The sequence below is a fragment of the Geotrypetes seraphini genome, chromosome 3, assembly GCF_902459505.1.
Source record: "Geotrypetes seraphini chromosome 3, aGeoSer1.1, whole genome shotgun sequence".
Lineage (NCBI taxonomy): Eukaryota > Metazoa > Chordata > Amphibia > Gymnophiona > Dermophiidae > Geotrypetes > Geotrypetes seraphini.
Window position 1 is genome coordinate 130,631,303 of NC_047086.1, and position 12,883 is coordinate 130,644,185.

General features: G+C 43.2%; 1 protein-coding gene across 5 annotated transcripts in view; it reads left to right on the top strand.

Annotated features, from left to right (window-relative positions):
- PTK2B (protein tyrosine kinase 2 beta) overlaps positions 1-12,570 on the top strand; it is a 295,556-nt gene extending 282,986 nt beyond the window's left edge. For all 5 annotated transcript variants that reach the window (XM_033937098.1, XM_033937096.1, XM_033937099.1 and 2 more), the window contains one exon: positions 10,645-12,570. In XM_033937098.1, the coding sequence (XP_033792989.1) occupies positions 10,645-10,860 (216 nt within the window). In that variant the 3' untranslated portion in view covers positions 10,861-12,570. The remainder of the gene's footprint in view (positions 1-10,644) is intronic.
- Positions 12,571-12,883: the final 313 nt, after the last annotated feature.

Consider the following 12,883-nt stretch of genomic DNA (forward strand, 5'->3'; position numbering starts at 1 on the left):
CTCAACTCCCTGATAAAAAAATGTTTTTGCAGCCTTCACATGCTGAGGAAAGCGAGGTCCTGCTTCCACCAAAAACACTTTGCCGTCCTCGTACAATCCATTATCCTTTCCAGATTGGACTATTGCAATTCCATTTACCTTAGCGTAACAAAGAAAAGCATTCACAGACTCCAACTAATACAGAACACCGCGGCTAAACTTATCTTCTCAAAAAGTAAGTTTGATCATGTCTCACCGCTCCTATTCAAACTCCACTGGCTTCCCGTTATTTCCAGGGTCCACTTTAAATGTGCCTGTCTAACCTTCAAGATCCTCCATGGTATCCTCCCTCCTTTTATCCCGCTATCCTGGAATTCCTCAAATCCAACCTCCACTAGATCCTCGCAAAAATTAAAACTATCCTACCCCTCCCTAAAAGGCATCTCCCTTGTTGGTAAACTTGGCTCTTCCCTCCCTTTTAGAATTGCTCAGCTCTGGAACAGTCTCCCTTCCCCTCTCCGCAATTTGAGTCCACTTCTACCATTCCGTAATCGTCTGAAGACCTGGCTCTTCTCCAAAACGTAACCCCGTCCCGTTCCTGGCATTCTTACACCTAAACCTCTCTCCTCTCTTACTTATATAATTCCATTGGATTTCCGTTCCTTCCCTAACCATGTAAACCGTGCCGAGCTCCATCAGTGGAGATGATGCGGTATATAAATCCAAGATTTAGTTTAGTTTAGTTTAGTTTAGTATGGGAAAATGATGTTCTCATGTTGTGGACTAGTAGAATTTGGTGTATAATTTTTTTTTCCTTTCTTTTCTTTATCTTTTTTGTAAAAAGATTATATAAATTTCAATATAAAAATATATATATTTGTGCATGCATCTGGCTGCATGCTATTCTATATGGCATGGAGCCTTATTCTGTTAATGTGTAACTCAAAAGGTGATGTGGTCATGTGCATGTTGGAGTATTCTGAAAAGTTGTGTGCTTAATTGCTGAATACTGCCTTTTGTTAAGTCCCAGATTTAGTATGCATGGATACTTTCCCGCAATCTGGGAGTTGCAGAAATCCAAACATTTTTCTGAGCATGTGCTCCTCTTACCTTAGAGAGAGAGAGTTAGAGCTCCCTGCGGTTTCAATTTCTGCAAGCAATCTGTGCAGAAGTCTTCTGCTCTGCATCTTTTTCTTATTTTTTTTTTTGCTTAAAGTTAGTCTTTTTGGGTGGCTTGAGTGGATTCCACATCAGAGGCCTTGGTCGATCAATTGTCTGGCGCTTTGGGCAAATCTGCTGGTCTTACTCGCTCTCCAGCCCACTCTGGAAGGAAAAGCGGTGCGAGTATTCTCAAACATCATGCATACCACAGATGAAGAGGAGCAACTAGAATCATGAGGCCAGGATGCATTGCTATTCGACGGATGACCCAACCAACCAGAGGCCATGGAGGAAACACATAAAGGAGTTCATGAGCTGGCCAGGGCTGATCCAAGGTGTCCTGTTCTACTGAAGCCATCAAGTCCATCTGGGACTGACCCCAGTGCTATACAGTTTAAGCGAATGTTAAAAACTCAATTGTATATAGATGCCTTCCTATGATGCTATGTGGAAGGGAGATGTTTAAAGAGTAATCTGAGCTATGAACAATGCTCTTGAGTCATTAATGATTGATGTTATGTAATCCTACTATAATTCCCTGCTATTTTTAGTGGGTTAAATGTGTGTACTGAAAGTATCTTATATGTTGTTCTTTGAATCATTTTGAATGTTTTATGCTGTAAACCGCTTAGTTATAGGTCAGTGTTCTCCCCAGGGCCTTTCAGCCGGGCGCTCCGCCCAGCTAATTTAGATGAGCGCCCGGCTGTAATCTCGATGGCAATCCTGCTGCTGCTGCTGCCTTCTGCTCAACATTAAAAAAAACCCAACCTTCTCACTGATTTGGAGATTTACCGGGCTGACTCGGCACAGCTTGAATCGCAGGAGCCTGACTTTTTTTTTATTTTTAGTTTTTAACGCCAGCAAGCGACTTGAACCCATGCTCCGGGGCTCTAACATGTGAATGCCGCTTCTCTCCGAAACCGGAAGTCACGTCCCGAGGGGGGAAGAGAAGGGAAGTCGGCATGCACAAGCCCCGGAGCATGGGTTCGCTATAGGAGACAGGTCAGCTTACAACTTGCTCTTGATTTCTTCGGGCTTTCCTCACTGCCGGGTCCTGCCCAGTGTTCCCTCTAAGGTGAGCACATGAGCGATCGCTCACTATTTTCAGTGGCATCGCTCATGCTTCTTCTGGTGTCGCTCACTCGAGCGGAGGTGAGAGGAAGCGGCGGCGGTGGCGGTCTGCCCTGCTCGCCTAAGATGCAGCAGCGGCGACTCCTTTCATGATCCCAGCAATCAGTGGCGTATTAAGTGGGGGGCGGTCCGCCCTTGGTCTCATTGGTGTAACGCCGGCCCTGCAGCTCCGGACTTCCCCACACCTGCCCCCCTTCGGATCGCTATTATTTTAAATGTTATAGCCGCGGAGCTGTATCCATCAGTGGAGACGTCTAACCTCGGCCTGCCCCGGAACTCTTACTGCAACAGTGACTTCCTGTTCCTGCCTAGACGGGCGGCTGCTGCAGTAAGAGTTCCGGGGCAGGCCGAGGTTAGACGTCTCCACTGATGGATACAGCTCCGCGGCTATAACATTTAAAATAATAGCGATCCGAAGGGGGGGGGAGAAGGTGCGGGGAAGTCCGGAGCTGCAGGGCCGACGTTAGAGGGAGTAAGAGTTGATGGTGCCGCAGGGTCCCGCGGGGGGGGAGGGAGGGAGGAAGGAAGAAGAGGAACCGAAGCATGGCAATTGTGGGGAAGTGCAGAGCTGCAGGGAAGAGTGTTGCGGTACCCAGCTGGAGGGAGAAGGAAGATGAGGGAGGGAATGAAAGGAGATGCCAGGGCTTGGAGGGTAGGAGGAAGGTATGCCAGGCTAAGGGAAAAGGAAGGGGGAGATGTGAGAGCATCGAGGGGGAGCGAAAGATGGAAGAAAAGGAAAGGAGAGAGATGCCAGAGAATCAGGGAAGGGGAGATACCAGACTATGGGGTGCAAAGGAAAGAAAGGAGAAGAGAGAGATGCCAGAGCATAGGGGATGCGGTGGTGACAGAGAGAAAAAAATGGAGAGGTGGCAGAGCTGACTGGCTTTGGGGGTGGGCAAAATCTGGAAGGCAGTGGGGGGACATAAGAAGGAGGCACTGGGGGCACAAAGGACATGGGAAGGAGGCACTGGGGGCACTATGGACACGGGAAGGAGGCACTGGGGGCACTAAGGACATGGGAAGGAAGGAGGGAGGGAATAGAAAGGGACAATTGTTGGGCCTGAGTGCAGAAAGAAAGAAAGGATACACAGTCAATTAATAGATGTCCCCTTTTGATGAAAAAAATAAATGGTCACGTTACCACTGACTTACTTTCTCTTCAGCAGAGTCAGCATCCGCGCTAAGGTGCAGGAAGGTCTGGCGATGACTCGTCTGCTGGCTCTGCTCTGGAAGAAGTAAGTTAAGTCGGAGGGGGTGGACCTGGCAGACGCAGTCATTGCGGGACTTTGCCGCAACTCCCTGCGTCTGCCGGGTCCACCCCCTCCAACGTAACTTACTTCTTCCAGAGCAGAGCTAGCAGACGAGTCATTGCGGGCCCTTCCAGCATGCGGCTGCTGAGTCCGCTCTAGAGCAAGTACATCAGAGTGGGGTGGATTGGCAGCAGGCAGCTACAATCATCGTGGGACCTTGCTGCATGAAGGGAGAGAAAGGAGCAGGACTGCTGGAATGGAAGAGTGGTGGAGGGAAAGAAAGGGGGCAGGGTGGTATGGAAGGGTGGTGCTGATGGAATTGATCTACAGAGAAAGGGGAGAGACATAAGGGGGAAGGATATTGGAGGGAAAGAAAGGGGGAAGATGCTGATTGAAGAGGGGTGGATGGAGGGAGAAAGGCAGACATTGGATGGTAGTGGGGAGCCTGTGCTGGATGGAAGTGCAGATGGGAGAGATAAAGGAGCAAATGCCAGAAGGAAATGGGAGGAGAGAAAGAGGGGAGCAGATGCTGGATGATAAGTGGACAGAGAGAGGAGAAGGTACTAGATGGAAGGGTTGGAGAAAGAGGGTACATGATGGAAGGAGGAGATAAATAAAAGGAGGACACATGATGGGGAGAAAAGGATTGAGTTAGGGAAACACTGGAGGGGTGAGGGAAAGAGGTGGCAAGCTTTAGGTAGACAGTAAAAAAGGACATTGATGAGAGGGTAGTAAGAACATAATCTAGACAGATGCAGAAAATAAATTGAAAAGGGAAATGAGGGAAAAAAGGGAAAGGGATTGCAGAGGAGAGGTGTGGGAGAGAGAAGGAGAGGAAAGAGATGCCAGACCAATGGGGGTGAAAGGAGAGATGGAAGGGGGAGGCATACAGTTTCTGGAAGGGGCATAGAAGGAGAGAAGATGCCATATAGGGGAAGAGAGACGGCATAAAAGTGGATGGAAGGAAGAGAGTTACAAGAAGATGAGGAAAGCAGAAACCACAGAAGACAAAGGTAGAAAAAAAATTTCTATTTATTTATTGCTTTAGGAGACATGTGTCACTGTTTCTGTGAAGCATTGTATGCAGAGTCCAGCTTCTTGCTGGTTCAATTTAACCTTTGTCTATGTGTTTTTATTTTATCCCCCCTTTTACAAAACTGTGAAACGTTTTTTAGCACCAGCCGTGGTGGTAGCAGCTCTGATGCTCAGAATTCTATGAGCATCAGAGCTGTTACCTCCGTAGCTAAAATCCACACTACAGTTTTGTAAAAGAGGGAGGGGTTAGTCGAAGGTGAAGGTGTGTTCTGTGTGTTCGAAAGACATAGTTTTCTGTTAGGATTGACGGTGTAGGATTGATCTGTGCTGGTCTGGCTTGTTTAGTTTTACAATGGGTGTATTGATGTACTGTTCACTGCAATATGTAAGATGCTGCCTTTTCCTAGGTACTCATGTGTGACGTGTGGCTTGTTACTAAAAATCATGTTTTTCGTACAGATTGGGGGGGGGTGCCAAAAAATGATGGGCCCCGGGTGTTACATATGCTAGGTACACCACTGCATTATGTAAAGATACCAGAAAGCTGGCGAAGCAAAAACTTTAAGTAAATTGTTATTCTTCTAAGTTTTGAGTATTTAACCCTCCCACAATCTCATGGGCACTCGTTTCAAGTTTCAAGTTTATTGAGATTTTGATTTAAACGCAATATCAAATATTTTCAATGTGTATAACAAAAATAAATTTTGGGAAATAAATAAAACCATTTGAACAATAAACATACAAACATATCCATAGATGATTAAAAATACATAAGGAGTACAAGGATAAACTACATTTGTTTAAAAATGGTCCTCCGTGCCTGCTCATAAATTTGTGGAATATGTAACTTGTCGCTCATGCATATTTTTTTTTGCACACACCTCATCAATCCTTAGAGGGAACATTGGTCCTGCCTACTTTCTGTTTCCGTGAAGGCAGGACCCGGCAATGAGGAAGGCCCGAAGCAAGCGAGAGCAGCGAGTTGTAAGCTTCCCTCCGTTGCTGACTTATGGAAGTTAGGTCAGCGATAGAAGGAAGCTTACAACTTGCCTTAGTCTAGCCCTGCACAACATGCGGCCCAAAACGGATCTCACTGCCGATATGGCTCTCACTCCGCTCTCCTTTGAAGATCAGCTCAGGAGGCAAGATTTAGCCCGAGATCAGATGAACATTAAAGGGCATCTGAGCAGATTGAGGAGAACATGTCCTGTTTTTCCATGCCTAAAAATACTACCTTGTCTAATGTAATCTCTGATCAGATCCTTAAGAGCGATGCAACTATGTATGCTGGACAGTCTCCTCCAGTAAACAGAGCTTTAAAGCCTGCAGCCATACAGAACCAGATGGTCAAAGGGCTCCAAAGTGTAGTATTGCCAAGGGATCTGTCTCACAAGTTTCTGCTGCTGGCAGATGTAAACACAGCACAAGAAATAGAGACTTGTGGCATTCTGTGTGGAAAGCTGATGCATAATGAATTTACTATTGCCCATGTAATAGTGCCAAAGCAGTCTGCTGGACCAGACTACAGTACAGTGATATGGAGAATGTGGAAGAATTATTCAGTGTTCAAGATCAATATGATCTCCTCACAGAAGAAAGACGGAGAGAAAGAGAGAAGCCTGGACCAAAGGGGAAAGACAGGAGGCAGATACTGGAGAGGGGGGAGAGAAGGGAAGGAGATAGAGATGTCAGACCATGGGGTGGAGTGGGAAGGAAGGAAAGGAGAAGAGAGAGATGCCAGAACATAGGGGAAGGGTGGAGACAAAAAATGGAGAGGGGTTGAAGCTGAAATAAATCATGTACAAAGGAGAGAAAGGGCACAGGATATAGCGTTTATTGAAGGGACATAGAAAGAGGGAAGATACCATATGGAACAGAGAGAGGGCAGACACTGGATGGAAAAGGCAGAAAGGGTGGACAGTGGATGCAAGGGGCAGAGATAGGGTGGACAGTAGATGGAAGGGGTAGAAAGAGAGAGGGCAGAGGCAGGGTGGAAGAGGCAAAGAGAGAGGACAGATGTTGCATGGAAGGGAGCGAGGACAAATGCTAAATAGAAAGAAGAGAGTGAAGAGAAGATGACTAAAGCAGAAACGACAAAAGGTAGAAAAAAATATTTTTGTTGCTTTACGTAGAATCAAGTAGTATTGTAACTGTATTGATTAAAATTTATCAATAGGAAATGGAAATAAGGCAATTTTGGGGGGGAATAAACCCCTTTCCTCAGGTCAGGACAGGATACCATAACAGCTGTATACTGTACTGTCTTGAAGAAAGATTTGGCCTCTGAAAGCTAATTGAAAAATGGATTAGTCCAATAAAATGGTATTTTCATATTTCTCATTATTTTATTTCTATTTGTTAATTTGTAAAGTGGTGACTGTTATGTAGAAGTTTTTTTCAAATTTACATCTACTTTCTTTATATTTTGCACAGTATTAGGGGACATGTGTCACTGTTTCTATGGTGTTGCATTGTATGCAGAGTCTGGTTTCTTTGTTCAGTTTAACTTTTGTCTACATATTTCTATTTTTAGTTTGTGATTATTCCATATTGGGCGAGGGTGTATCTGTGTTCTGTGTGTATGAAAAGGACATGGTTTTCTGTTAGCATCGACTACGGGATCAATTGACTGTGTAGGATCTGGTTTGTTTAGTTTTACAATGCGTGTGTTGGTGCTATCGTGCTCACTGCAGTGTTTAAGATGCTGCCTTTTCCTAGATGCACCCTTATTGTGTGACTCATGGATTATTACTAAAAAATATCTTTTTTTATATAGAGGAGGGTTTTTTAAAAAAATGATTAGCACTGGCTGTCATATATACTAGGTACGCCACTGGATTTAATGACCCTATTCTAACTTTACTGTTGACATAGGTGTTGTCCCCCCAACACACAGACACATCCATTATAAAGAATTAAATTAAAGTTGTATTATCATCAAGCAGCTTTCAAATGACATTATAAGCAAATAAAAATAAAATATTTTTTATACATTGCTAATTATTACCTGCATCTTTACCTATACTGTTTTGCCCTAGCTCTTACTTTGCAGTATAGCAAAATAAAAAAGAAGCAGATAAAGATCAATCACACAGGTGCCCTTCAAGGCTCAGTAACACCTCTGCAAAATTATGTGGAAGAGGTCTGGAAGTGGGGATAGCATCTATTTCATATCCTCAGTGAGACCTCAGGAAGGAACCTAGTGATCAAAACATTATTAGAGGTGTTGTACAGCCATTTCTTGTATGACTGGATGAGCTATATTTATCTTTTTTTTTTTTAGTTGTTTAAATTCATGCAGAAATAAATGGTTAGATTGAACCTAATGACTTCATTAACACATTTCCCTTTTTTAAACCTCTATACTATTTGAAAGAGGGTGAATATCTAATTATTCACTTCTAGAATTGGATACTTCTTAAATTTAGTAAAGTGTCAAACCTTAAAAAAGGAAGTCATATCGAGCATTGGAAAATAATAATAATTAACTAATAAAAATAGTATACATTTAATTTTCCCCACTACCAAATTTCCCCACCCCGCCCACCCAGCTACTTTTTCATGCCACCCGGCTGGAAAAAATTTCTGGGGAGAACACTGTAGGTGGTTAAGAAATTTTAGAAATAAATAATAAATAAATAAATATACAGACAGAATGCTCTGCAGATGACTGAGGAAGTCTGCTTGTATGTTGTCGACTCTGGCCATGTGAGCCTCTAAGAGAAACAAAAGATGTAACTCCGCCCAGTGAAACAGCATGCAAGCTTCATTTGCGGCCTTCCTTGCATCATCTTTTCCCTTCATGGAATCTTTAACATTGTTCTTCAGGGTCTTGTGGAAGCCCCATTCGAGCCACTAAAGGATGCTACTCTTCTGGACCTGACGATCAAGACTGTCTTTCTGGTTGCCATTGTCTCAGCATGGCATATTTCAGAGCTTCTGACTTACAGATGCAGGAGTGGTTTTCCATACTGTACCTTCCTTTCTACCAGAAACTTCACCATTCTCTCTTTTAAAAGCGTTTCCATTAATTAGCTTACCACAGAAGTCAGACTTAACTGGCCTGTAATTCCCTACTTCTTCCTTACTTACATTTTTGTGGAGAGGGACCACATTTACCTTTCTCTAGTCCTCCGGTATCACTCCCGACTCTAGAGAAGCATTGCCACCAGAATTTCACTAAGTTCCTTCAGTATCCTCAGATGTACACCATCCGGCTCCATTGCTTTGTCTACCTTTAATTTAGCTAGCTCAGGGGAGGGCAACTCCGGTCCTCGAGGGCCAGAATCCAGTCGGGTTTCCAGGATTTCCCCAATGAATATGCATTGAAAGCAGTGCATGCAAATAGAGCTCATGCATATTCATTGGGGAAATCCTGAAAACCCAACTGGATTCTGGTCTAGAACCTTTACATTTGAATGAGCCCTCTCTATACCTGTCTTAATATTAAACCATACCATGCAGTGATCAGTGGATGCCAGATGATCACCCACTATAACATCAGAAAAACTTTCCCCGTTTGTAAGCACTAAGTCCAGTATGACCCCCTTCCCGCGATGATTCTACTAACAACTGCTGGAACAGTTCTTGCAGAGAATCCAGGATCTCCCTACTTCTTGAAGACCCCGCAATAGAGATACCCCAATCACCATCCATGATGTTAAATCACCTATTATTAAAACTTCCCCTTTCTAAAATATATTCTGAATGTCTGCTATGAAATCTCTGTTCACTTCTTCCGTCTGTGAAGGAGGCCTGTATATCACACTAATGCAAATATATTTACCATTCCTTCTTTCCAAATTGATCCACAGTGCCTCTTCCTTGCCCTGCAGATCCTGCAGTGTTTTTCTGTGTTGCCTTTTACCTGTTTATTACTTGTTTTCATGTTTTGCAGAGCAGACCAGAACAGAATCTGTTTATGTAACCGGGAGTTTCTACTGTGACCCCTTATTTTGTCATGGATTTGTTCCAGTATGTTGCTTGGCTTTGGGATTGAACTGCAGGGGGCTCTAATTCTCTCTCTAAGGTAGGAGGTGCACATGTTCAGAAAAGTATTTGGATTTCTGCAACTCCCGTATTGCAGGAAGGGACTGAACTCTTAGCGTACTGAATCCTCCAGGGACTAACAGAAGCTTATCGAAGGTGAAAACCTAATCTTCAATTAGCATGCTTAACTCAACCACCACCACGTTTCAGCAGGTATATATCTGACACCCAAAATTAGGCGCCAGAATTGGTGCTAAGTGTGATTCCATAAAGGGTGCATGCCGTTTATAGAATCATCCTGAGCACTGATTTTATCAACTTCTAATTTTGAGCACCATATATAGACTCTTCCCCCATCCCAATGTATCTGCATGTTCTGGGGCAGAGTTTGGCCAGAATAGTGGTAGAGTCACAAAGTGCATGCATTATTTTATAAAATATTTTCATGGGCACATACTTTATGTGCTTGGGAGCAAGTGAAAATGACTGCAGCTTCAAGTTACCTGCGATTTCTGCCCGTTTACCACTAGTGCTTTGTAGAGACACATGGGTGGCAACTCTGTAAATTGGGGGGAGGGGGAAATTAGGCCTTGTATGCCACCTTTTTTGTAGTTTTATAATCACACTCAAAGCGGTTTACATACAGGTACTTCAAGCATTTTCCGCTGTCTGTCCCAGTGGGCTCACAGAGCAGTGGAAGATTAAGTGACTTGCCCAAAGTCTTAGATGAATATTCATAGTTGACATTTCTAGTTGGCCCTGGAAATATTTGACAAAGAAAATACACACACACCCTCTCCCCTTTTTTACAAAAGCACACGAGCGTGTTCAGAGCTGGTTGCAGCGGTAACATCTCCGATGCTCATAGCGTTGGCGCTGTTACTGCCATAGCCAGCGCTAAAAATGCTAGCATGCTTTTGTAAAAGGGGGGGACAATTCAGTATTTTAATTTTTACTTTGGGATGCCATAATGATAACTGTTGACTGCTATGATGTCATTTGCTGGGAAGATTTCCTTTATCATTATAAAGACTGGGTGCATTAGGTTTTGGCCTTTGTTTTTAGTAAAACAGTGCTTTATTCTGGTTTTAATTGGCAGATTGAAGGAACGCAAAAGCTACTGAACAAAGACCTTGCAGAACTGATCAGCAAAATGAGACTGACACAGCAGAATGCAGTGACATCACTGAGTGACGAATGTAAGAAACAGATGCTCACAGCCTCTCATACCCTGGCTGTGGATGCTAAGAATCTGCTCGATGCTGTTGACCAGGCCAAGGTTAGAGCCAACATAGCAAAACTGTCCTTAGAATGATGGAAAATGACACACCTCAATTTTTGTGTCCCTGAAGCCTCAGCTTCTCTCGTTCTGGTGGTGTTTTTTTGTCCAAAGTCAACTTGTAAGATTTGCTGCTAGAAATTCATCTGTGACAGAAAGATTGTATTTATGGGAAGAGCAGAGGATGTGATGCCTCCATTGCTTCCACACAGTGACTCCCTGGAGTATTTCAGACAACCAGAGAAGCCCTGCTGATTCAGAGAGCCATCATAGGAGCCCTGCATGACAGCCTTTTTGTGCTAATGTCCATCTAGCTTTCATCTTAAGATGAAATATAGTTGTGGTGCAAGAAGAGAGTTGCTGGATGTGACATTTCCAGTGTGAAGCCGATGGCCTAGACAGTTATGTGGCTCCTTCCATTTCCAAATGGAGAAATGTGACTTATTCTACAAAAGCTGTGGCTTCCATTTCTCTCACTCACTGGGGAGATTCTGTGGTCCATTAGCTTGAACCAGGTGGTAGCAATTATTCATAACGGTTATTGCACATTGTATTAGAGATCAACTTTCTCTTTACTGTGCTCTGGGTTACTAATAATGTTGAGACCGATATTCAAAAAAAAGATAAGCTCCTACATTTATGCTCCTAAGCTGGGCTTCTAACTTTGTGCGCTATTTTCAGCCTAATTTAGGAGCTTAAGTTTTCATCTGAAAATTCATCTTAATTTAGGAGCTTATAAACTGTGCTCATAAATTTAGGTCTGCCATACATTTGCTTAGATTTATGAGCCTAATTCGTGAGCCTAGCACTGAAATCAGTGCTAAACTCCTAACTACTTTTCCCTGCCTTAAATCTGCCCTTCTTGCACTCATTTTTTATGCTCCTAAATTTAGGATTTACAGAAATGTCAGGTCCTTGTTCTACTAAAGTGCATTAGATTTTGCAGTTGCCACCGCTTAATGCAGGTAATTACCTTTCGGTAGCTGGAAATCCAACACAGGAACTATTGGGGCATTGCCTGAGTTTCCTTTTATAGTTCCTGCATTAAATTCCAGAGAGTGCATGGTACTGAAATTGAAATGAGCACAGAAGCACTTAGACCCTGATTCTATAAATGACGCCTAAAATCAGGCACCTAGATCAGCGCGCCTAACTTAATTATTTAAAAAGCTTAATCAGCATCGATAACTGGCAAATAACAACTTGTAATTGATGCTAATTGCACTTAATTGGATGACAAGCACCTACCATGTTCAGGTAGGTTCCTAGTCCAAAGTGCCTACAAGGAAGTAGGCATGGTTAGGGGAGCAGGTTGTGGGCCTGTTTTACGTTTAAGCATTTTGGGGGGACTTGAGCACCGGTATTCAGTCCAAGAAAACCCTGGTATAAATATACTGTGTCTAAGGTTAGCTCATCAATCTCGTACTGGATATTATTAATTTAATAAACTGGCCTCAGAACCACCACTCCACTGCCTAGCAAGAACTTCAAGCGGGAAGAATTACATGGCTCTTCGTCATCGGCCTGAACTTTCTTTCTATTTGTTCAAATATATTTTCCAATAAATTAATTTAGGATGTATTCAATAAATAACATTCACTGGACTTTTACAGTTGGGACATCTATGGACACCTAAGACCACTTTAGGAGCCGCTAGGCATGATTCTATAAAGTGTGCCTAACTTTTATAGAATCGTGCCATGGCTGAAAGTTCTCCACAAAAAAGTGCAATGAACTAGAGGGGCTGGCTTAACAAACCATACTTTTATCACGCACGACAAAATAAATAAATTAATGTGAAAGGGGTGTCCTCAGTGTGAAAGCATAAGTTAGAAGAGCATCCGCTTCTGTGCCACATGCTACACACCATCATCAGACCACCTATGTGTGTATTTAAAATCAAACTCTGAATTTTTAACCATACATGAAGTATAAATAATAAATTGTAATAGTTGTAAACGGTGAGTCCCTCGAGACACACACAATGTACACTTTGTACGGAAGCTCAAACTTTAGAGTACTTATCCTTCGTTGAGCTGTCGGCACTTGGTGAATATAA